At 39.4% G+C, this 26,536-nt stretch overlaps 1 protein-coding gene across 2 annotated transcripts in view; it reads right to left on the bottom strand.

Moving 5' to 3' along the window:
- Positions 1-26,536, bottom strand: part of MTMR10 (myotubularin related protein 10) — a 54,748-nt gene that overhangs the window by 9,719 nt on the left and 18,493 nt on the right. For both annotated transcript variants that reach the window (XM_049613973.1, XM_049613974.1), the window contains 10 exons: positions 23,891-24,027; positions 22,034-22,106; positions 21,214-21,356; positions 14,012-14,102; positions 7,691-7,862; positions 6,577-6,664; positions 6,407-6,495; positions 3,686-3,816; positions 2,353-2,422; positions 1,627-1,697 (listed from right to left, as the gene is read on the bottom strand). In XM_049613973.1, the coding sequence (XP_049469930.1) occupies positions 1,627-1,697; positions 2,353-2,422; positions 3,686-3,816; positions 6,407-6,495; positions 6,577-6,664; positions 7,691-7,862; positions 14,012-14,102; positions 21,214-21,356; positions 22,034-22,106; positions 23,891-24,027 (1,065 nt within the window). The remainder of the gene's footprint in view (positions 1-1,626; positions 1,698-2,352; positions 2,423-3,685; positions 3,817-6,406; positions 6,496-6,576; positions 6,665-7,690; positions 7,863-14,011; positions 14,103-21,213; positions 21,357-22,033; positions 22,107-23,890; positions 24,028-26,536) is intronic.

The raw sequence follows: 26,536 nt of genomic DNA, 5'->3' as shown, positions 1-26,536 counted from the left end.
GTGATAAAAATAACATAATCATCTCATTAGATGCATAAAAAGCATCTATGTGATAAAAATCCAAAGTTCATTCTGGATAAACTCTCAGCAAACTAGGAACAGAAGGGTACTTCAACCTGGTAAGAGTCCATGAAAACCTGTAACCAACATCATTTTTTAACGATAGCAACTCCTATAACTGAGCAATTCCTCACTTCTAAGTACCTACCCACAAGAAATAAAAAAAATATGTCCCCATGGTGACTTTTATATAAATGTTCACAGCAGCATATTCATAATAGCCATAAAATGGAAACAGCTCAATGTCTGCCAGTGGGTAAATGTATAAATAAAATGTGGTATTTACAAAGGAATACTATTCAGAAATAAAAAGGAACAAACTGCTAATACATGCTACGTGAATGAACCTCAAAAGCATGTATGTAAAATAAAAAAAGCAAGAGGCAACAGATCACATTTTGTATGATTCCATTTACACAGGACATCTCAGAAAGAGCAAATGTGGAGAAACAGAAAGCACATTAGTGGTTGTCTGGGGCTGGGACACAAGTAATCTTTTTGGTGTGATAAATAATTTCTAAAATTGGACTCTGAACTCTACACTCTGTATGTGTACTAAAAATACACATTCAGAATGGGTGTATTTTATAATATGCAAGTTATACCTCAATAAACGATTTCAAAACCACGTTCTAAAAAAAAGTGTTACTAAGATTAGGCTCAGTATCTCTTCTAACCTTTTTGTATTATACAAATCCATCAAGACATGTGCTAAGTAGGATTTTTGCAATAGGATTAGAATACCCACTGGTTGAGAGGAGAGATTACTGGATTGTGAGAGTCTGCATTTATGTGTGAATTAAATAACTCTGATGGCATCACAGTTAGGGATTACTTGAAATAGTGCATTACTATTCTTTTTTCCCCTTTAAAGGTTTTAAATATCTTTACTTTGCTAAAGTCTGTTAAATTTGACAGTTGGTAAAAATACTTTTGTAAGCTTCAGTAGTGTAGCATATTCACAAACTATGTAATGTGAAATATATTATACGATAAGGTAGGAAGTTCATGGTTTATTAAACTACATCAGTAAGCTTAGAAATTGTTAGCTGTTAAATTTACCTAACATACAATCATCCTTCACTTAACTGAAACATTATTATATTATACTTTACTCCTACTAAACATTAGACAAAATTCAGAATATTGGCTATTCTTTTTTTTTTTTAATTTTTAAACTTTATTTAAATCCAAGTTAGTTAACACATAGTGTCAATTCAGTCAATTTCTTGATACCCATCTATTTCTGTAGAGTCCAATCTAGCGTGATCCAGAGGCATTTAAGTTGAAATTTTTATGAATTCGAAACGCAGCAAGATTAGACAGAAAGGATGCTCTGCCAAGACTAACACTCTGTCTGACTCTGTCAGGAGCTGCAACCCAACCCTTCCCATAATACGGGAAGAAGGTTTAACACAGGGCAGAAAACCGGACTCCTTTCTACCTGCGGTCTTTGTGGCAGAATCTGTAGTGTCCCTGATGGGTTAGCAGTAGTGTCATCTACCTGAATGCGGGCAGTCACCACGCTGGCTGGCATGGTGACCATTGTTTTCAGTAATGAATTACCTTGCAGGACTATAGAGAGACGCTTGCTTTCTAGCACATACACGAGTTCTGCTGCATGTTTAAGGAATGCCCTGAAAAGAGAAAGGGAAAAATACTGTTAAGAAAATAAAATTTCCACTATAAATATTTCTTTAAAAGTACTTGAAATCAAGCACATCTAATCTCGCGCTGTATTGTGTTCTCAATAACCTTTGCAAATTTCATCAGCATTTAAGTGACTCTCCAACAGAGTATGTTTTGATTTTTCTATCAGGGAAATTCATTAATCCTTTTATAAAAAGGGGGCTGATGTACAGGACATTCTTGAAATCTCAAAACACAGAGATGGAGAAGAGAGGAGTGGTTGCCAGGGCACAGCGATGGGGACGCAACTCTGCAGGGGCAGCATGAAGGGCCTTGCAGTGATGGAACAGTTCTGTATAGTGACTGTGGTGGGGGCTGCACGGATCCACACATGCAATAAAAACGCACATAATACCACACACATGCACAGGCGCACACACACACAAAAACACATATAAATTGGTGAAATCTGAATAAGGCTTATATATTATACCACTGTCAGTTTCTTGGTTTTGATACCACATTCTAGTTATGGAAGATGTAACCACTGGGGGAAGCTACGTGAGGAGTATGTGGAGCACTGGACTGTTTGCATCTCCTATAAGTCTATAATTATTTCAAAATAAAAAGTTAAAGAAGAAAAAGGAAAGTGGTTGTACAAACCTTACATATTCTAACCACCGAGTATTTTCCAGTGAAGACAACCATTTCTCTTCAGTTTCTTCAAAAGGCTCTGCAATAAATATGGTAATATTTATCTAAAAAACATATATATGTAATATATAGGATGCATACATTTTATATATATATATATGTTTTATATATATATAAAATGTATGCACACACCTTTTTAGGCTTTTTAAACTTAATTTTACATGATCAATATCAGAGTTAAGTGATATGTCACAGTTTTTCATATTTAGTTGGCTTTAAGGAAGTATGCATTTTCACTTAATAATATAGTCATTTAAGAAGACATGTTACAGTTCTATAAAAAACAAAAAAAACACTCCCCTGGAGGCTTTCAGGGAAGTCCTGGAGAGTCTAACCACCTCTGCCTCCTAAGAGCCAGTGGTTCCCACCTTCCTGGTCAGCCCACCCCTGGATTCTGATGCCCCCTACTCACAGCTTCCTGACTGCAAACCTCACCCTCCTTGCTTCTCTCCCCTGTTCCTGCTGCCAGCGCTGCCTCTCAGTGCACGGTTTCTGTGACAGCAGGAATGAGGGCATCTTCCTGGCAGGGCTTGCACTGTCCTGACTCAGTCCTGCGTGGCCTGTCTCAAGATGTCGCTCACCTCACAAACTCCAGGCTTTAGTAATGTTCCAATTACCAGATGGTTGATAAGAATTCATGTCACTGTGCTTTTTTAACACACCATATCCCTCCCAGTTCTCCTTCCAGGCAAGCACCCCCTCATCCCTGCAGAACTGCCACAATGGCTGCCTCTCCTGGCTCCCAGGTAACTAGGACTCTGTGTATACTTCAAGGAGGCCTCACTTATGCCAGAGATGCTTTCACGGGAGTCATCCCCCTGGGGAACAATGAAAGTGCCTGAGAAGCACTTGTTCTAATACATGTATTAGAAATCTGAGGCCACGCAGATTACAACATGGCTCTGTTTGAAATTCATGTCAAGTCCCTTATCTTAAAACATAACTATGTGCATTAAAATCTTAGGAAGTTTGTATGGGTAGCTCACTGTTCTCCTTGGGACTTTATAGAAGTATCCTACCACACCATTTATTATTTATTTCAAAGTGGTGTAATTGTTTTTTTTTTCCCTCCAAAACAAAAAAGCAGTTTAAACTCCATTTTCTAAGAGCTTCTGATACTGTCATGCAAAAGTATTTCAATGTGCCACTACTTAAATATATCTATTTCTATATTTTCAAGGGCTATCACTTTTTCTGACATGCCTCATGCAATGGTGTTATCACCCATTCACTGTATACATATATATATATATATATATATATAAAATAAAAATGAAATTACCATCAACGCATAGGTGTTTAAGTTTTACAAAAGCCGCCTGTATTTCTTGGATATTGGGCAAGGTCTTATCCAAGTCTGATTTGTAAACATCACTTCTCTGTGGATGACTTTTAGTTATTGCATTACAAATCCTAATAAAGACAAAATCCTTGAGTCATTCATTCATGCCACACATATTTTTTGAAGACCTATTATGAGCCAAGGCACTATTCTCAGAGCTGGAGATAGATAAACAAGACAGGCTGGGCCTCTGCTCTCACAGGGCTTCTATTTCTGGTGGTGGTTGGGTAAATGATAAAGTAACAGGCTGTGGTGAATGCCTTGGGTGGCATAATCGAGTGAATGCAGGCTAGTTCAAGTCATGTGGTCAGAAAGGCTCTTCTGTGAAGGTAATACTGAAGCCCAAACCCAAATAACTAGAAGCCATGAAAGATCTGAGAGAAAGTGTTCTAGGCAGAGGGAAGGTAAGGGCAAAGGTCCTGTGATGGACACAAGCTTGGCTGTGGAGAAACACAGAGAGGGCCTGAGATGGTATGTCTAAGGAGAAAGGGGCAGAGAGAGATTTGACAACAAAGAGAGCCTGTCCTACTTATGAAGAACAGGATAGCTGAAAAAATAGAACGAATCAAAACAATTCTCAGCTTAATAAAATTAAAACATTACAAGTGCCACTGGCTGTGAGGGTTCAGGACGAACTCCCACCCAGCAGTGCTGCTGGCTTCCCTCTAATAGCAGCCTCCCCCCAGCCCCCACCCTTCCTGTGCATCTAACCAGCAGACATGGCAGTGAATACTGGGCTTGGACTGTGACATGACAGGTCATTTCAAATGTGACCAAGGTAAAAAACACCCATCAGGGATTATTTGAATAATACTCCTTTTCCTTTCCTGAAGGATCATTTGAGGGTCACTTGTCAGTTATTTGCTTCAGCAAAGGTGCCTTTCTTCGGTATGGCCCTGGGGAAAAAAAACTAAGATCTGGCTGTAACAGTCACAGACTGTGATATACAATTTGAGGCTCTCTGAGCTGGTTTTCTAAGATCTGTTCCTTTGTTCCTCATTTATTTAACAAGTATTGAATAAATATTCAACATCACAGGTTGTTTCCTAGGTGCTGAATGTACAATGGTATGCAAAACATAGTCCCTTCAGCTCAAGAAGCCTATAGCCTAGTAGCAAATATAGGCAGTAATCAAACTGTAACACATACATGCAATTAAAGACTGAAGTAAGTGTTATAAAGAAAATTTAGAGAGCCATAGAGAATGTATAACTTGAGGCCTGATCTAATTTAGGAGGTGAGGGAAAGCTTATCTTCAGGAAGTGATATTTGCCATGAGAGATAAAGAATGAGGGAGTACCGAGCGGGTGGGGTGGAGAGTGCTGGAGGATAAGCATGAAGAAAGACAGCCCAGAAGGGAACAGCACTGGTGAATATCGGGAGATGGGAAAGCACAGGCAAAGGCAAAGTCCATGGTGGCCAGGGCCAGGAGCCACGGGTGTGGTAGTGGATGAGACGTGGAGGGAAGAAATGAGGGCACTCATGGTAGGGGTGTAGCTGGGGTGGACACAGTTTGTAAGGTTTCTAAAAAGTGAAGTGACAGATTTGATGATAGGCTCAACGTGGGGAAGGAAGTGAAAGAAAATGCATCCAGGATGACTCCTGGATTTCTGAGGGCAGGCTGGGAGAGTGCGCGGTGCTTGTATGCTGGAGGCTGGTTTTGGACCATATTGAGTTTAAAGGGCCTCTGAGACTTGCACGTGGAAGATGTCCCATTAGAGATAAAATCTGATGGTCACTAAAGCCACAGCCATAGGTAAACTTGTTTAGGAAAAGAAATGCAGAATGGGAAGAAGCAGTGGCCTGAAACAGATTTTAGGTAATGTCTGCAGAGGGCAGAGTACTGGTGAGGAAGAGGGGCTTCAGGAGAGTGGAAAGAAGCAGGACTCAGAGGGCTTTAGGGAGAGACTAAACAATAGTGATGCCCACTGACTGAGAAATGCCTTCTGCTCTAATGACATGGAGATTACTGGCGACTTTATAGCAGATGATGCCAAACTTGTTTGTGGTAGCTAATTAAAACTACCACTTAAGCTACGTGACTCTGTAGACCTAAGACACACCAAACTACAAGAAAGGTCTGATTTACCCTAAAGTATCTCAGCTGGAAATCACCACACATTGCAAATACGTTAAAGGCAATACTGTTATACCAAGACGTCAGCAATGTAAGATTCCCCAGTGTCTTATAAGCCAAAGAATTAAATTCTATTTAGTATAACTTAAATGTTAATTTTAATATATTCACATTTTTTTCCAAAATGGTGATTCTTGGGGCGCCTGGGTGGCGCAGTCGGTTAAGCGTCCGACTTCAGCCAGGTCACGATCTCGCGGTCCGTGAGTTCGAGCCCCGCGTCAGGCTCTGGGCTGATGGCTCGGAGCCTGTTTCCGATTCTGTGTCTCCCTCTCTCTCTGCCCCTCCCCCGTTCATGCTCTGTCTCTCTCTGTCCCAACAATAAATAAAAAACGTTGAAAAAAAAAATAAAAAAAAAAAAAGAAAAAAAAAAAAAAGAAAAAAAAAATGGTGATTCTTGTATAGACTATATGTTACTAATTAATAAAACTATGCCACTTTCTAACTATTTTCAAGTAGTCAAGAGTTTAATATATTATTTCTGACAACTAAAAATGTCTACAGCAACAATGACCATTTCTTGATACCTCTGGTCGATTTTCCTCTGCTGCAGCACATCTTTTATGAGGGCCATTCGCACGAGGGCACTGCCATTTGAGTGGCTCCAGCACCAGAACTAGGAGAGAAGCAGAGCCTTTATGTAACTGGGTAGAGAAAAAGACATCGGTATGAATGAAATCCAACAGACAGCACTTACGGGCATCCTTCTTCCAACAAAAGAATGGGAAAAGATCTTTAGATCTTGGTCGGCTAAAGAACTTGGCACTACAAAGTATTCTGGAAGGCTGGAGAGGAAAAAGCAAACCATAACATAAGAATCCTGTGCTCTAGGCAGGTAAGTGTGCTCTGAAGACTCCATATGTAATTAAACACGTTTATCCCCATTTAATGTGCACCCTACTTGGTGGCCACATGGTAGGTACCATGGAAGACAAGGTTGACCCTAGACCTCTCTTGTCTAAAACACGTGTGACGTTGTCAATTATCACAAAACTTATATTTAAAGCAGGGGGAAACATCCAAAGGAGAGGTCTAAAATATTCTCCAAAATGATTATTAATCAAACATGTATTCGGTTTCTGAGAAACATGCCCACCTTTGTTCTCTATGGGTAAGAATCCAAGGCACATAACACAAGACCAAACCAAACCCACAAATCTACCAAGAAGCTTTAGCTTCTGGGGTGCCTGGGTGGCTCAGTCAGTTAAGCATCTGACTCTTGGTTTCAGCTCAGGTCATGATCTCATGGTTCATGAAATCAAGCCCCGTGTTGAGCTCTAAACTGACAGTGCAGAGGGATTGGGATTCTCTCTTGGGATTCTCTCTCCCTCTCTCTCTGCCTCTCCTCTACTCACACTCTTTCTCTCTAAAAATAAATAAAGAAACTTTAAAAAAAAAAAAAAAAGCTTCAGCTCCTTATCTCCCCCTTCTAACCTTTCCTGTTTCCAAAGACACGCAGACTCACGGACTGGGCAGCAATTACTAGTGCTCACTGCACTGTAAGACATCCTCCTTTCTCTCTTTTTTTCATCTTTAAGATAAAATATCCATGAAAGCAGTTTTTTTATCGTTTTTTTTTTTTAAAGCTTATTTATTTATTTTTGAAAGAGAGAGATTAGAGAGCAAGTAGGGGAGCCAAAATCAAGAGTTGGACGATTAACTAACTGAGCCACCCAGGTGCCCCTCATGAAAGCATTATTAAAAACAAATATTCCATTCACCATAACTTGTAAGTTATCAGAGAGCAGAGTGATTATTATTCAGAAGAAGTCACCTCCAGCTATAAATAAGGCTGTAAAAATGGGACTTACCAAGTGGATATCATGTAACCCTCATTAATAGAACAAACTCTCCATCCGGAAGCCCCCGTCCTCTTGATTTCTCGGTCCCAGTCTGAGTACGTCTCGAAGAGTGGAGTCTTTTGGCTGCTGCCACCACCGGCCCCGCTGCCGCCTCCTGAGGGTATTCCATTAATATTATTGGCTACAAGAAAAAGCAATACTATTAATTTTGTTTCAATGGTCACATTTCGTCCCACATTCCCTCTCCTCTCTGGGCACCTCCTATCAGAAACACGCGCGGATGGGGCACCTCTCCTAGATGTTCCTACTGCTCCCAGCAGTCCTGAGAAAGAGGCAGCCTTCCTCTTGTCAAAAGAACTCATTTTCCTTATCCAGCTCCCTCCTGACTCCTTTAGCACCATTGGTTTTTCTGTCCTTCTACTGGCTCCATCCCTTTTGCCTTCAAACACAAGTAAGTCACCTTGACTTTGAAAAGACTTTCATCTGACCGCACTGCACCACTCCAGCTGCCCAGGCTATACATTTTTCCTCCTCCCTGTTACTGACCACCTTCCCAAATGATGAACAATGCCTGCTGTGCAGATTTCCTCCCCATTTTCTCCTCTTCAATGGTCTTCCATCCCTACCGTTCCACAGAAACCACTCACGAGCCTCCCTCAGTCCCCTGCCCTCAACTGCTCATTTTCTCTACATTTTGCCTGGAACAATGAATGCATCCAATCATCTTTGTTCTGGTCCAGATCTTTCATCCTTCTGATACTGATGTCTCAATCCTTTCTATGGCTCACTATAAAATTTTTGGGTCTTCTAGATCTACTCAGTTTTCCTTTGATAAGCTCACAAGTGCTCCTTGTTCTCCACCAGAGGGCCACTCCCATCTGGGGATCTCAGCAGAGCGCAAGTGTACTTGAACTTCCTTAGCAAGGAGCCCTCTGTCATCAAGGAGAGCTGCTACCCTCTGGGAGAAGCCCACAGCCTCAGGAGCCTGCAGAATGACCAGAGAGAAAGAGGACATCTCAGCAATCAGCCTCATCTACCCTGGCGATCCAGGGTGACACACAGCATGATCTTTACTGGTCCTGTGTCTCACCCCTGAAGGCTGCTGACATCCCTGGCATGTGCTGCACTCAAACTGGCCTGCAGCCTGCCACGAGACACATTCCCCCCAAAACCATGCTTCCATGATGCTATACTCTTGCCTCGACTTTCCCTCATGCTCATTTTCCAACTTCCTTAAGCAAACCTACATGGTTTTGCTTAAAAAGCCCTTAGATAATTGACCTGATCTTTATGTCTCATTACTGCCTAACCCCATTCTCTCTTGTAGCCAAAGAAGCCCTTTCATCATCCCATGAACACGCCATGCCCATTCCTGTTGACTATTTAACACCTGGTGTGAGACAGGTATTTTCTGAGAACCTACCATGTACCAAGGCCCGAAAATTTAAAAGTAAGGTTGTCTCTCTGTCTTGAAAGCGCTAACGAGACAGAGGAGGGTGAGCTCAGCACTAGTCACAGTGAGGCAAATGTATGAGTACAGTGACAGCACAGAGGAAAATGACCCTAGTGCTCGCTGGAGACAAAGGCCGGGACAGGAGAGGCCTCAGGACTTGACCACAACTGAACAGAGTCCTAAGGAATGAGCCAAACATTGCCAGGTGGCTAGTGAGAAGGAGGCAGGCATGCTGGGCAGAGCAGAACACAAAACACATGGTGTAATTGTAAAACATCAAGTAATGAAATACAGCTAGAGCTTTAGGGATGCAAAGGATGGGGGAAGAGAGGCTGGAAAATTAGATGGAGCCAAGACTCTCGGTCTGTGCTGCCCCAAACAGTAGCCACTAGCCACTAGCCACATGTGCTATTTAAGTTGAAACAAAATTAAATTAAAAATGCAGTTCCTCGGTTGTACCAGCCACATTTCTAGTGTTCAAGAGCCACCTGTGGCTAGTGGCTCCTATACTGGTCAACGCAGAGGAGAGAATATTTCCATCCCTGGACAGTGCTACTCTAGATTAGAAAGGATCCTGTGTGATTACCCAGTGATTCTGATTTTAGCAGGGCTTGTTTAAAATCCAAATGCTAAAGCTAAGCGCACAGCCTGGAGCCACCCCATCTAGAGCCTTCTCTGGGGTAGGTACAAGAATGTATGCAGAAGAACTTGGGAGTTGTAACCTCTTCAGGACACAGAACCTTCATGCAATTTCCAGGCAATTCTCACTTTACACAGTGTTCCGGAACACCAATAACCACAGAAAGCTATACAATATTAGAAAATCTAAGTAATTCATCATATGATCAAATTAAAGGGGAAAAAAAACCCATATGATCAGTTCAAAGTGCAGGAGAATATTTGATAGAGTTCAACACCTACTCATAATTTAAAAAACCAAAAACAAACTTTGGCAAATTGGGAATAAAAGGGAATTTCCTTACTTGATAAAGGGTAATTACCAGCAAACACACAGTAAACATCACCTTCATCAAAACCAGAACAGAAATGATGCCCGCTATCATGATTACCATTCAACACTGTACCAGAGGTCCTCGCCACACAATGAGATAACCACCACGGAAAAAGAAGTATAAAGAACACACTCACAATTTTCAAAGAGTGACATAAATAGTTTGGCAGGATACCCTCACCTAGGAGTCTAGGACCAAATACTTTGGAGTGTTTTGAAGTTACAGACTTTAGTAAGCCAGGCTGAGAAATATGAGATTGTTTCTCTGGCAAGATTTAGTCTCAAGATCTAACTAAGACCAATTTTCTGAACATAAATGACAGAAACTGTAAGACAATGCATTGTTTACTACTTTATAGGCTTGAGTTGCTGAAAACCTGCCTGTTTCTTAACAACCAGCACTAGGCTGTATGCTCTGCATCTTCTTCAAGGAGAGCTTATTAGAGAATGTGTAGCAGATACTCAATCTGGCATTAAAGAGTCAGGAAATTCGAATGCTTTCCAGAAATCCCAAAGGCCTGATGCCCGCAGCCTGCTCTACCAGTGGATTACTAATAGGGGTGCAGCAACAGACTGGCAAAAATCAGTCATCTTAGGGAGATCCAGCTCCCCTGAGAGTTACCTGAGTGAGGTTTGAGGATAGCTCATTAGCCAACTAAAAGTGAAACTATATAGTGGGCATTCCTGACCTTCGCTATCTTCTGTGAAACTCAGAACTCTAATCCCAGGCTGTGTTGAAATTATCGACAACAGTTTCCACTAAATTAGCCTCATCCATATTTAGAATGGTCTCAAGCAACAGCAAAGACAATAAAAGTGGTCACCATGAGAAGAAAGACTATCACTCTGATGATACTGCAGGAATTAGAAGCCATAGGGTGAAAAGGGTAAAAACAGAGCTGTGATGTTAAGTTCAACAGAGTGAGTCAATGAAGTGGGTAGCGAGATTTGGACTTTGGGCCTGGGGTGAGGCCAGGATGGCTGCATTTCTAAAAGATGTAGGAGGCTGGTCCAGAACCACTAGTAATCAAGAGATAGGAAGATCAGTCACAGCCCCGTATAGCTACACTAAGAATCTTAAAAGAACTGACAAGCAACAAACTTTAAAAATTCCTACACTGTTTCAAATGGACTATGTATTCTGTAAGTGGTTTTCAAATAAGCATGTAATGGAAAATCTAACACTAAGACCTAAGTTCATAAAAAGGACAAAATTACAAAATAAAATCAACCTCACTGAAAACGTTTACTTTCTGCCGTGAGTCTAATCACAGCTTGAGGTTACATCCCAGCATTTGCAAGCTCTGCCACGGAGGAGAGCTGCCAACACTGAGGCTACAGATAACTTCATGAGGTTTGCACTTCTTCAGACCAGAAGCATAATCTGACATCTTATCAATTTTATCACAAAGATGAATCTGTACTTTGAGGACACTATTTGACCAATAATAATCTGACTGATGAAAGCAGGGTCCTTTCAAATTAAAAAAGAAAAAAATAGAGCCACTGTTTTTGTTTGTGCCAGTGCATCCTGTGGCGTCATCGTGCAGGAATGTTCCAGGCCTGTGGGTGCTATGCATCATCCCTTTGGGATCCTCTCAGAAGTACTTGGGTGACTGCTAAGCTTTTCAGAGATGTGTTTTTTTTGTTTTTTTTTTTTTTTTATGCAAGTGATGCCCAATGTGAAAGAAAACCTCAGAGTGCCTAAGTTCCTCCACAAGATTCTGTCCTTAGGTAACTGCAGGGGACATCCTCTAACTTCAGATCTTATTTGTGGAAACAGCTTTGTCACCTACCTGCCTGCAAAAAGGACTTCTTTATTCTTTAATCCAGCCAATGAATCAAGGTGGCATCCAGAAGTTCAAGAGTGGATTAGTGGGCATCTTTCACTCACAAATTAATGAATTCTGACTGCAGTGTGTGGAAATTTCAGGCTTCTTTTGATCTTAAAGATGCAGTTTATGCTTCTGCAACAGCACGGAAGGATATTAAAGGATGTTACCCTATGAGGAATCTTAACAAAACTCTGGTCAAGTGTTATGTTTATGAAGTACCTGTCAAAGGAGGAGGTGACTGAAGGATGTAATATGAAAAGTGGTCCTGAATATTTTAAGTATGAATTATCAAATTTTATCAACAGACTATATGTAAGAAGACCTATAGATCTGATTGATGTAAATAAGAAAACCCAGTAGAAGAAGAGCTAGGGGTTGAGTAACTATTTAAAGTATAATTAACCCAGAGATGCCCACAAGGAATGGATGAAGAAAACTGAAAAGTAACTGAAGCAGGCATCAGGTTCCCAAACGCATAATGAAGTTCACTGTATTTGCTGAGCTCAAGTCATTACATTTTACTGCAGAAGTCATGCATCTAAACCCTGGACTGAATCATTTCTACTAGAAAAAAAATAGCATCAAGAATTGATCTGTATCATAAACAAATTTAAGTGGGAATCAAAGGCTCTCTCCTACAACTCTTGGACTTCTTGAAACCTGCATTTCAGTTACTCTCTTGCAACTTTGGGTGAGGATCTTATTGAAAATAACCTTGATGGTGATGGTCTGTAGCTTGATGATGATCCAAAGAAACAGTCACCTAACAAGTAGTGCAGGGTCTACGACACTTTACGTTTAGGTTGTAAGTGAATTTTATAGTTTATGTTAAGAGAGACACTTAAAAAGTCAATTGTACTGCTAAAACCTAAGTTATGATTAGTTACATTTTGATAAGAAAAATTAAGCAACAAATAGTTTTTCATCCAATTTTTATAAATATAGCACCATATGATAAAAGCTACCATTTCTATGGTGCTTACAAGTATCTTTTAAAAGAGTGAAAATACAGTTATACCATATGCATCTGCAGATACTGTGTACTGTTCCTAGATCTTAATGTATTTACAGTCTAGTGATACTTGAATATGCTTTTATTATGTAGATTTAAATTACTACAATGTTTTGAGGTAACAAAATGAAAGACCAATACAACTACTAATTTGTAAGATCTCTCTCCAGACCATGCTGGGGTGAATTGATCTTTCATTACAAATATGTAACTGATTTCTTTTTCTTCCTTAATGGTAGGAGAGCATGTGCCTCAGCAGGTCACTAATCTACAAAGGGCTGATATGAGATGTGACCTCTTTGTTCTTCCTCTATCCTTTTATGAGATTTTTAAAAAATGGTTGATTAAAATTATCTTTGCATATTAAAAATGTACAGAATTACATGGTCAACTGGAATTCTCCCTGGCAATGCCATCACACTGAGTGATGTAATTACAAGTTCAGCATATGAAGAGTACTATTTTACTTGTACAGAAACTGCCTAGAATAGACTTGTCCTTTGGACAGATGCTCCTCTTCCTTTCATCAATCTTACTCAGAAATATAAAGTCAGTATTTTGATGATCTTAATGAAGTCCACTGAAAAGTCTAACCACTCTAGTTTTTGCATGAAACCACACCATGCCAGAAAAGATCATGCATTTCAAATATCTTTTACTTTTCTGCCAGTTTTCTTAAAAGATAAGATTACTCTAACTCAAGCTACCAATTAAAAGTGGGGAGGAGGGAGATCTTTCTTCACCATAAAATACAAGCCAGGGACTGTAGATAAAATACCTGACATGATTTTTATAAGCCTATGTTTATAGCTGCTTGCAGATTCTCCCTGTTCACTTTTTAAGAAATAATCTAACAAATATTGTCTCTTTTAGTATATAGCGCTCACTTCTCTAACAGTTATGAAGTTCATAATTCTACAGTCATTAAAGCCCATGTACTTGGAAGCCTCTGACAAACATAAGAATAAAACTTACACAAAGTAAAGTTAGTCACAATATTTAATATTTTCATATTTACCTGAATTGTGGTATTTTTTCCCAACATATTCAAATGCAAAGAGTAGCTGGAGGTCTGTTGGCTGGGAATAATGAGCTATTGCAAGGCATACCTAGGAAAAATTCTACATTTAGAATTTGATTTTAACACACTTATTTAAATGAAAATGTACAATAAGGCCTTGATTACTGGGAGCATCATCTTGGATGGGGCAGTGATTACAGATATTTATTTACATGTTTTTTTCTGTTGACCTAGAATGTGAAAGAGCTCCTTAAGGCCAGGTATCTCATTCACTGTTGTGCCCCCAGGACACTGTTTATAATCTTTAGTGAGTACATGGTTAAGTATTCAGTAAGTGTTTACGGAGTTGAATTTTAACAGGAAAGTAATTTTATTCAAATAAATGAAACTCAAAACCTAGAGAAGCATTCTCTAAAAAGGCAGTGACATATATATACAGTCCTAAGGAAAGGATTGAAATAGTTTCATTTTTGGTGGACTATAATGACTTAATACCAGCAATCTGGAAGGTTTAATGTAAGGTATGAAATTTTAATGTTCATACCCCATGGATTAAAAAAAAAAAAACCTGAACTTAACAGAAAAGCTACAGTGACAAAAAAATAAAAATTAGCAAGAAACCCTAACATACAGGATGGCTCAAAGAGGTACATCAAAAAAAAAAAAAAACAAACAAAAACGTGTGTTTAAGGAAATGGTTTGAGACTATGCCTATGGTAGAGAAAGTGTGGGCTTTGGAATCAAACAGATCGGGGCTTACATCGTAGGTCTACCAAACACCTGCCATGTAAGTGATGCAAAATCAGTTCACCTCTCTGAGCTTCAGTTTGTGCATCTGTGAAATGAAGACAATACCTATGGCTGAAATAAGGATTAACAATCTTAATGCATGCCTGGCTTCTGGAGAAGCTCCATACATGGAAATATGGTTGGTATTATTCCCAACTGCTGCTGGATAGAAGGAAAGACAGACAGTGCTCTATGTTTGCAAGGCCCTAGACTAGATTGTAGAAGAAAACACTCTTAAATGAACAGAGCGGAAAGAAGAACTATAAGACATATGCAAGGAGAGAAGAGGAGATCTTATTTGAAAAGATTACATATCATTTAGAAGGAAAAGCGTTAAGCCACATGACATATGTCCAACAGTGAGCAAGCAGGAAAAGTTCAGTTGTTAGTCCATGTCCATTAGCAGTGTTTGGGATGTGTTGATGCAGGTTCTAACTGTAACCAGTTCTCATTTAAAATACATTTTAAAAGTCTTTTATAGAATAAATGTTTCCTGTCTTACTAAATTAGAATATATATACAAATAAGAGGACAGAGTTTATCATTAGTTTTAGTTCTGACTAAAAACAACAATTACCAAAGGTTCCTGAAACCTTTATAAAATAGCTCGATTTTCTCAATGGCTACAAGGAGAGCTTTCTATGACAGTCCCATTTAATGCAATTAGAGAGAGTAAGCTACATTTCCATCCCTGATCTGTACAACAGTCTTCCTGAAAGAGCCTCTTCTAGCAGCAAGACTACTGCAATCCGTACCTCGAATCACCACTTCCTATTCCTCCAGGCACCATATTGACTTTATGAGTTTTGTAGCGCTTTTTTCAAGATTATCTTTCATTTTTGTTCCATTTCTCTGCACGATCACAGCCATGTTCTTAAGCCATACTCACCTTTCGGCATGTCTGTGGGCTTCCCCACATTCTGAAAAAAATCCACAATGCCTAAGATTTCTCTTCTGAAGATAAAATTCTGACCAACAACTTTGCTCCCGGGATAACCTGCCACAGTGCCCAGATACCTGCCTAATAAATGCAATCTTCTCATTCTTGACTCTTCCCCAAACTGGTTCTCCTCCACCAGACATCCCTTCCCATCCCAATATTCCTTCAGTGGTCTCCTGTCGGAGAATGACGTGCCTGCACAATACTGTGTCTGCCTCACTCACAGTCACCTCCTCTGCCACACGCTGCTCGGGAAATCCTTCTCCACAGCTCAGCCAACCACACTGTCTCTGAAACTACCATCTCTGTTCAACTCGAATCTCTTCACAGGCCTTCCCATGACAGAGCTGATTTCCCAGTATTAACTGCAGAAACGCTTCTGTTCTATCTGAATAACAGCCACTGTGATATAAAGTGTCTCTTCAGTTAGCTATGCTTTCGTATAAAGTATTCATGAAATAGTTTTAAGTATAGATAAAATACAAAGTATTCATGAAACAGTTTTACTTAAGTATAGATAAAAAGGGCATGGGCGTTCTTTGTTTTAAATTCCATTCCTCAAGGGTAGATGCTGCGTCTCTCATTCATTCAACAGATACTTCCTGCACATCCACCATGTCCAAAGCCCTGGGGCAGCAGCAGCGAACAACAGAGACACAGATCCCTGGCCTCACTAAGCTTACATTCTAGGGGGGAAAACAGACACGAAACAAGATAAACAAAAACTATAGTAAGTGAGATAATTTTAAGTGCTAAAGGAAAAAAAAAAGTCCAGCAGGGAAGGGATATGAAATGTTATGGTGAGGCGAGAAGGAAATAGGTTAATAATTTAGAGGAGACCAGGAAAGACCTCTCTGCACAGAGCTGAGCGAAGACTTAAAGACTTCTAAGCATTTTTGCTCTCTTTAGTAGCTTTCTGAGGTTGCTTTGAGCATAACAGCAGCTGCACTAAAAATACTAGTGGACAAAATTACTTACAACATAGTAAGGAAAAGTGCTCTAAGCCAATGAAAGGATCATATCATGTTCTCTAAGACATTTAGAAAGCAGCCACAGGCCTTGTTTACACAAAAGAAATTCACAGATCACTGATTATGGAATATGCTGTTTATGGCCACAAAGCAAAAACAAACAAAGCCTATCTGCTAGGCAAAACCCAACATAGCCCAATTCTAAAAAGCCCTTAAGAATAACACAACATCACATTTTTAAGGTTAGGAAAGCAAATGGGTATGTGTAATAGCATCTTCACTTAAAGAAGACTATGAACAATCTTGTGAAACTGATATTGTTTAATCACCTGCACAATGCCGGATTTTGGCAGGGAGGGGGCACAACTTGAACTAAAGCTTGTGCTCAGCAGTGTCATTAAAAGATGCAAAATGTATTTCTATGTAACCTAAGTGAGGGTCATCTTTGAGAACCCAGATATAGGCACATACCACTTGCGTTATCTGGGTTACATCATGCTGTTATGTAGGACACTTTGAGAAGAGAAATAAAGCCAACATTCCTCTCCCTCAAGCGTTTTCATACACGCTCTTTAAAAAGCTTATGTCCACATTCCTAGCTTCTGTCACTGAGAGTTTCAAAGACTTAAAAAAGTAGGTCTCATTTTCATGTAAAATTATTCTAATTTTGTAATGTACTCCATAAGCATTAAAAATTTTTAGAAAATCTCTACATCTTTAAAAACTGCTCCTGAAAATAGTTCATTTGCACTGGTTATTATAAAGAATGAGAGTATCTTGGTATTAAAGACAGTGAATTACGGTAAATATTTTATTGGAGGAAAAAAGTAAACTACTTCTAAAGTGATTTTTGGGCCAAGACTGATTCTTGTGGACAGAAGCCAGAAGTACCCACAGCTGGCTTCTCCTCTAAGACCAGCCAGGGGTGCAGCCCTAGGGAAGCTCAAACCTTATCAAGTTCTAGCACACTGGCACACAAAACTGGTTTCCTATATTTTTGTGGTCTAAAAAGCCACCAAGGAGTTAAGTCTCATATTCAAGGCAAAAAAAAAAAAAAAAAAAAGAAAAAAGAAAGAAAAAGAAAAGTTCAGGAAAGGCCAACTTATTGTTAAAATCTATAGATGGGTTGAATTTTCACTTCTAGAAAGTATGCCTGAACAAGTAGTTCACCACCAAGTATTCTGAGAATAAAGTGGAGACAAAGGACAAATATTTCACTTGCCATCTTTATATATATATATATTTTATAAGTGATAAATCATTGAAAAATATATATATTTTTTGTCCCTCAGTTTTGAGCAGAGGTTCTACAAAAGGAAATGGTGACTTCAAGTTGCTTTGAGGCTAGGTGTCCAAATTCTGCATTATCAAATTCCTTTTTTTTTTTTTTAATTTTTTTTTTCAACGTTTTTTATTTATTTTTGGGACAGAGAGAGACAGAGCATGAACGGGGGAGGGGCAGAGAGAGAGGGAGACACAGAATCGGAAGCAGGCTCCAGGCTCCGAGCCATCAGCCCAGAGCCTGACGCAGGGCTTGAACTCACAGACCGCGAGATCGTGACCTGGCTGAAGTCGGACGCTTAACCGACTGCGCCACCCAGGCGCCCCTCCTTTTTTCTTTATACAGATCTGTCCCAAATATCCTTATTTACCTATGACAGACCAAGGATAATGAAGAATGCTAATGGATGCAGTAGCACAATGTCATCTAATTTTGTCATAACATAATTTAGGCAACAGTAACTAGACTACCAGAAGGCTATAGAGCAACATTTAACAAAATGTGAACCAATTTAGCATTCTGAGATCTTGTATTTCAAACAGAAATATAAATGCTTTTAGTATTTCAAAGCTAATCAGTGGTTTACCCACCAAAGAACTCTGAACATGCATCTTGAAACACTGCATTTTAAAACGTGCATCCTAAAACAACTTAAAAAATCAGAGCATTTCCAGAGAAAATTTAGCAAAGTTTCTGGGAGATATAGTCAAGCTGTAACTTTCCAACTGTTACCTAATTTTAGATGAAAACTTGTTCACTTCAAATAAAAGAATTATGCTAGAATTCTCATTTTTAACTCATGAAGCCAGTAAGCTTTAACAGCACATGCCTTAATCTCTCTGTGTTTGAAAATGTGTAAATTAGGGAAAAAATTCTTTATTTATATTCCTACTGCCTCTAATTTTTTTCCTGTGCCTCCCTTCCCCCCAACATGACTGTACAAAAGACAAAAAGAGCATTTCCTTCAGGCCTGAGGTTACATCCTTTTAATATTTTAAGATAGTGGGGAAAAGGATTTTTGCCAGAAACTTGGTCTTGGGAAAAGGCATAAACAGTTGGACTAGGCTGTTTTTGTAGACCGTTCAATGCGGCCCCCTCCATCACTTACCAGCAGCACAAGGGATATCCTGAATTTCCAGAACACTCATCTGTTTCATTCATTTGGCAACTACTCACTTATGTGGAAACATCTTTTATGTCACTACTTTTTACCACTATTTAATTTTCAGCTGTTCACATTCTATCTTCTCAACTAAGCACTCTGCCTCACACATCAAAAATAACCAGCAAGTATATACTAGAAGGCTCAAGAATAAAGCCAAATAATTATGATTTTCACTTATTGAAATAGAGTCAACTGAAAAATACAGTTGACAGTGGGAGAAAAGGAAACTTTCTGAAAGAATATTGGGCCACTGTATCAATTTCTAAAAAAAAAAAATCCTGTCCTAACTAAATCTCCTAAGTTCTATGGTGTCCCTATTCTTGAAATGCTATACATCCTGAAGTTAAGGTTTGCATAAGCAGATTCTTGATGCTTTGATTAAATTACACATATATATTTTAGCTCAAGAAAGTAACTCGGCTAAAATGTTTTATATACAGTCTATTGCCTAATTACGCCTGAAGTCTTTCTATATATGAGTGGGCATCTCAAATTAGTAAAATGCCAAAATCACAACCTGCAGAAATGAACAGCTGAAAGGGGTTTTAAAAGCTATCTAGGGGATGGGGAACCTGGGTGGCTCAGTCAGTTGAGCGACCGACTTCGGCTCAGGTCATGATCTCATGGTTTGTGAGTTCGAGCCCCTCATCGGGCTCTGTGCTGACAGCTCAGAGCCTGCTTCTCTTTCTGTGTCTCCCTCTTTCTCTGCCCCTCCCCCATCCATGATCTGTCTCTGTCTCAGAAATAAACATTAAAAAAATTTAAAAAAAAAAAAAAAAGCTATCTAGGGGCACCTGGGTGGCTCAGTCAGTTGTGCATCCGACCCTTGATTTCGGCACAGGTCATGATCTCATGGTTTGTGGGATTGGGCCTTGCATTAGGCTCTGCGCAGTCAGCACAGAGCCTGCTTAGTATTCTCTCTCTCCCTCTCGCTGCCCTTCCCCTGCTCACGCTCTCTCAAAAATAAAACAAACATTTAAAAAAAAAAAAGGCAATCTAGTTGACTTTTCAAAAATGCAGCATGCTGGAAGATGGTTTCACAGACTCCCTCTGAAAACTTTTAGCCACAGAGTCCATCACCCTGCTCGATTATCTAGTCCCAGTGGTCCAGCACTTTCAGACATTTATCTTATTATGCTTGCCTTCCTGTGAAGAAACCACCAAAGTGTATGAAGACAGCTGCCTTAAGAATTTTTTGACAGCCTCATTTTGAAATCATCAGAAAATTCACTGCGGTAAGTCTACCAACCATGGAAAACAAATGCACCCACTTTTTGGTGGTGTAAAAGCTGTCTCATTTCTGCAAGAAGGTTCCACTTCACTAAGAAAACTGTTCCTTTATTCCCAATGTGTAGGAGCAGGCTTCTCCTGAAAATTCTGTTATTATTCTCTGCATTTGCTGCACCATATAGATGGGCTGGTAGGGCATTAGGTCCACCAGCTTCACTTGTTGGCCAAAGCCAAATGTGGGATGAAGGAAGTAGGAATTTCTGTCATGAACCTTATTCCATGAGTAGGCAAAAAACATTCCCCAGAAGGCAAGAGAAAAACAAAGCCAATGAAAAAGTCCCTAGTTTCTAGCTGTTCCTGTGAATAGCACTCAAATTAATTCACTATGATTTCTTTACAGCACTGAAGACTATGGGTCTCTCCCATAACTATATATTTACTTAACCCTTCGGTAACTTAAGTCTAGCCTTTAGTTCATTGATAAAGTTCTGAGGTATTTTCTAAAGTTCTAACCAAGAAAGAAACCAGCTGGTACTGGTCTTAATGCAAAAGACACACTAATTTTCACATCACAGTTTTTGGTATATTAGGAGCTGATGACAAAAAAACCCCACAACTATACAGAATACTTTAAAACAGTCATAAATTAGTCCAAGGAAATAGTTCTATTAACATTCTTGGTTTTGACTTTACTTAAGGAGATATCTGATAACTTCCCCTAAAAAAAAGTCTGAGCAACTGAGAAAGGAGAATTTCCATACAGAACTGATATTGGTAAATACAGTGTGAAACACAGAACTTGATAAAGCTTAATAATATTACCTTTTTGGCACTTTCAGGACCCGATTCATCAAAGCGAAATCTGACAATTCTGAAATCTTTACAGTAAATAATTAACTCTGTTGGATTAAATTTCAGTTTCTGGTTGGGACCTAGGACTTTCTGCTTCCTCTTGTGGTCATTTACTAAAAATGAAAAAATAAAGAAAAAATGTGTAAAAATTCTTTCTTGTTACCTAGCCTTTCATACACTTGAACAAATTATTACTGAAAATAATTAAGTTACCCACCATTTGAGCACGGCTTCTCTGGAATCTGTCCTATCTGTCTACAACTTCTAGAGCTTTGGGATATTGGTGTTAACTTTGCTTTTGACTAGATTTTAAATGATCTTTGCACAAACCACTTAAGACACATTTAATGCTTAAAATTTTAATTAAAGAGAGGACAAATATTCAGAAAACACAAAAAGCTATATATGCTATATTTCCACTTAAAAATATGGGGTGCCTGGGTGGCTCAGTGGGTTAAGTGTCTGACCTCGGCTCAGGTCATGATCTCACGGTTTGTGAGTGTGTCAGCTGTGCTGACAGCTCAGAGACTGGAGCCCGCTTCAGATACTGTGTCTCCCTCTCTCTCTCTCTGCCCCTCCCCTGCTAGCGCTCTCTCAAAAATAAATAAATGTTAAAAAAAATTATAATAATTTATTGACTTCTCTCTCTTTCATTAATGTTCTTAGGACTGAAAAAAAAGGGGAGGGGGAAGTAAACCTATAGAAATAAATTCCAACCCAAGTATCTGATTCTTTAAGCAATACTTCCTAAGAAGAATCAGTTTTCATGGACTGAGTAAAGACTACATACCTGTGACAATTTGCTCAATACATGTTAAAGGGACATCATGCTCACCAAGAAGAAGATTTCTGTAATGGAATTTCTGAAATAAAAAATTATGTTCATGTTAAGTCTTTTCCCAATAACCTCAAATAGTAATAAGAGCCTTACTTTCAAATGTGATGAGAAACTGTGATGTCTATCCCTAAAAAGAATAAAAAGCTTTTGCTTGCAGTGCTATGACAATTCTAATGATAGAGTATCTTAGAACACACTTCAGTCGTAAAAAGAAACGCATGCTGTGTTCATGTTCTCTCCACCTTTCTCTTCAAACTTTTATATATGAGGTTAAACTGTACACTACAATACAATATCATTATAATACCTCAGATATATAATATTGTCAATCACTTCATAGGCAACCATTTACATGTCTAGTTCTGGTTGAACTGTCATTAAATATTAAAGAAAAAGGGACTCTTAAGTCATCAGATTTTGATTTTACAAAGGAGATTTCAGAAAATCACTCTTTAGAAAGTAACTCTTTTTGGGGTACCTGGATGGCTCAATCAGCTAAGTGTCCAACTTCAGCTCAGGTCATGATCTCATGGTTTGTGAGTTCAAGCCCCGCATTGGGCTCTGTGCTGACCGCTCTCCCTCTCTCTCTCTGCCCCTCCCCTGCTCACACTCTGTCTCTCTCTCTCTCTCTCTCAAAAATAATAAATATTAAAAAAAAAAAAGTAACTCTTTTGAGAGCAGTAATTCTACTGGGAATAATCTTTAGGCAAATTATAACTTTTTTTTTTTTAAACTTGTGAACAAATGTTTTATACTCATTTTAAAATTCTGAACATAGTTGACACTATTAACCTGCTGTCAGTAGAGCACTGGCTTATTTGGCTATTAGTGGTATCAGATGTATGCTATTTCAAGTATATGCATCTCATTTACAGTGAAGTCTGGGCCAGAGATAAAAATGAAGCTAAAAACAAAGGGGAAAACCTAGTCTACAGCCAAATAAGCAAGTGTATCTATATACTAGGTATCTGTAAATGCCTTTAGTCTAAATATACCTACAAAATCTTGCAATAAACACACAAATATATAGTAAATATTTTGGTAAATTAATGAATGACTGTATGAAATATACTTACCTAGAGTAAGACTTCAGTCAAAAGTTTATAATTAATATCCAAATATTTGAGTAGAGAATAATTACTATTATAAATAAAAATCCAGGGGTTAAAAGTATTTAACACTTTACACATCAAAATAGAAAAGCTGAGGAAAAGTCCAGAATTTTAAAGTTAATCAAATGAACATCTGAACTTTTAAAAACCGAAATTATATGGAACTACTGTTTTCCAGTGAGACCATAAAATGGCAAGAGGGTGATTAAGGAAAAAATTTACTCGTATTTTTCTTCATTCTAACTGTACTAGAAATTTTGAAATTTCAAACTAGAATTTGATGTTTCAGAAAAGGAATTAGTTAAAAATACTATGAAATCTATAAAATGTGTTGCACTTACAAAATTTTTTGCTAAATAAACTTTTCTCTTTATGACTAGTAAAAAATGGACATCTTATTTTTAAAAGCAGTTTAAGATGTGGAAGAAAGAAAATAAGAACTCCCTTATTGAAAGGGATACATAAGCAATAATCACAGGGGATAAAAACCAAGGTGACTCACATCTCACTAATTCTGTTCCTCAAGTCCCAACATTCTTCTTAAACTTTATTTTGAATTTTAATATAATAAATTCCCAACACTGTTAATCCCTTAATGATTTTATTATAGTTTTCCACACCTGTTTTTTACGGAATTATATGTACTCCTTACAGTCAAATCCTTGATACAATTAAACAACACACAAATGAAACACACCTGTAATGGCATTGGGTCATCCGTAATAAAGGAAATTTTGAAGTTACTGCAGATCAGCTTTCCCCACAGATCGTACTGACTTGTGTCTGTTGCAATACATTTTCTCACAAAGTTGACTTCATTTACGACAATTTCTCCTTTAAAAAAAAAAATTGTGTGAGCTACAACTATACCATAAAATGTCTAGTCATTGTGTGGCCTACAAGGACTACTTCCAGATGATGACGGTAAGAAGGGATGCTTACAGGAGCCAGGCACCATGGGTTTCCATCCTCACAACAGTACCAGTAACAGCAAGAGACTGCCCCCCATTTATAAGTACAAAAACTGAGGCACAAAGAGCTTAGAGGTCTGAGATGGTTCAACCAGAAAAGCTGAAACTGAGCCTGCATTCTTTAATACTATGTGATACTGCCTTCCACTATCATTTACTGAAAGGCATTCTGGAGAAGAAATAAACTATACTCCTTCAGAGTATTACTGGATGGAATATTTGTGTTTTATTAACATGTGATTTTACATCCCAAACCAATGTCTTTGACTCCTTTCCTAAGGGATGAGAAACAGACTTTGGGTTTAACCCAAAAATTAATAATGTAATCTATTATTGGTAAATAGGGTTCAGGATGGCAAGGTAGGAAGATCCTGAACTCACCTCCTCTCACGAACAGAGTTTATAGCTACATGTAGATAATTTCCCGTTAAAAACAAAAAAAACAAAAAAGTAAAGGCAGGGCACCTGGGTGGTTCAGCTGGTTAAACGTCCAACTTCGGCTCAGGTCACCATCTCATGGTTCATGAGTTCAAGCCCACAATGGGTTCTCTGCTGTCAGCGCAGAGCCTGCTTGGTATCCTCTGTCTTCCTTTCTCTCTGCCCTAACCCTGCTCACATGCACACACTCTCAAAAATTAATAAACATTTCAAAATATTTTTTAAAAAACCCAACAACACCTGAAGGCTGAGTGATGGCTATACATTGGGCAAATGAGAACGAAACCATATAGAAGCAGGTAAGAGAAGGTGGGGCATCCCTGCATGGTGACCCATGATGAGGATGGAACTCAAAACCCAGAGGCTCTCCCTGAAGAGTAAAGAGTTCAAATGTTACACATCAGGCATCCCAAGTTTTAAGGCAATCTTTAAAGAGACAAGACCCCAAAACAAGAAACTCTGAAAACCAATGAGGCTTGTGTCCCAATAAGACCCATAAGATGATAGAGATCTGAGAAGCTGCCCTTAAAAGGCTCAGACACTTAAGACTCACCCACCCGAGGGCCCAGGTCAGAAGCAGCCAATGGTACCCAGACTTAAAGTAAAGGAGGATCACCTGCTTATATTAAAGCGTTGGCCCGAAGGGCAGGCATCTACTCTAACATGCTTATCTAGGAGCCTGCTGGAACATTCTCCCAAAACAGAGACTGGTGGGCACCATTTTTGCACACTCCCTTTGCTGTGCTCCACATCACCAGTATCTCCCAGAAGGGAGCTTTTACATGCATCTGGTGCCGCAATTTTTGTGGCTGCCAACTAGGGAATGCCTCTTGACTGCCTGGCTCTGGAGGCCAGGGGAGCTTGCATTCTTGGTCCCACAGGACTATAATGATCAATGTTACCCAGAAAGGAGCACATGCCCCTGCCTGGAGCCCTGATTTTTGTGACTGCTGCCAGTGGACAGGTCTCCATCATGTGGCTCTGGCAGCCAGTGGGATTTACACTTTTGGGTCTTTTACAGTCACAGGACTGTAACCAACAGAGAAAGAGTTCTTGAACAGCTGCTACCCTCAGAGCATAGCAAGAGGCAACAGACCCAGAAGCACAGTCTTTCTGTGAAGGAGGACCATTAGCTAATCATCACAACTACGGCCTGAGAGGCAGGTTTCTAATTACAGACACATCCACGGTCTGACTGTAATTCTTTCCAGCGACTGCGGAGGGTGGGCGCTGTCTTTGTGGTCATCCTCTGCAGCACTCCACAGCATCAGTGTCTCCTAGTGGGGAGCTTTACATGTCTCTGGTGCCCTGGTTTTTATGTCTGGAGCCCCAGGTTTTGCAGCTGCTGCCCGAGGACATCCCTTGATCACCTGGCTCTGGTGAGGCTCTTACATTCCTGGGTCCCATGAAACTGTGGCAATTGGAGATGACTTTTGGCACACTACCAGCCCTAGGACGCTGTGCAGCCAGGAGACAGGCACAAACCCTCAGTCTTTCTATGAAGGAGACCTCTCTGCTTGTGCTAGAGCCTTGGCCTGAAGGGCAGGTTTCAGGTTGGCATACAGTTAGTGGTCTACAGAACTGCCCTCGAAGAAAGCAGCCTTGTGGGGGCCATCTTGATGTTCTCCCTCTGCCTTTCTTCAGCCTGCCAGTGTCATCCAGAAAAGTGTTTATTCACTTGTCTAGAGCCCTGATTTTTGCTACTGCTACTCAGGGAACATCTAAAGATCTTCCGACTCTGGTGGCCAGCAGGGCTTACGCTTGTGGTCCCACAAGACTATATACATTTGCGTATCTTAAAAAGTTGATGCCAGAGGGTTGACTTCCAGTCAGCTGGAATCTAGGTGCTGAGAACCCCCCTTTGGAACACTGACAGGTTTGGCACATCCTAAACTACTGGAAGCTATTAAAAATATAATAGGCCGTTTGGACAA

Source organism: Panthera uncia, assembly GCF_023721935.1.
Source record: "Panthera uncia isolate 11264 chromosome B3 unlocalized genomic scaffold, Puncia_PCG_1.0 HiC_scaffold_1, whole genome shotgun sequence".
Taxonomy (NCBI): Eukaryota; Metazoa; Chordata; class Mammalia; order Carnivora; family Felidae; genus Panthera; species Panthera uncia.
This window is presented reverse-complemented; position numbering and strand designations above follow the sequence as displayed.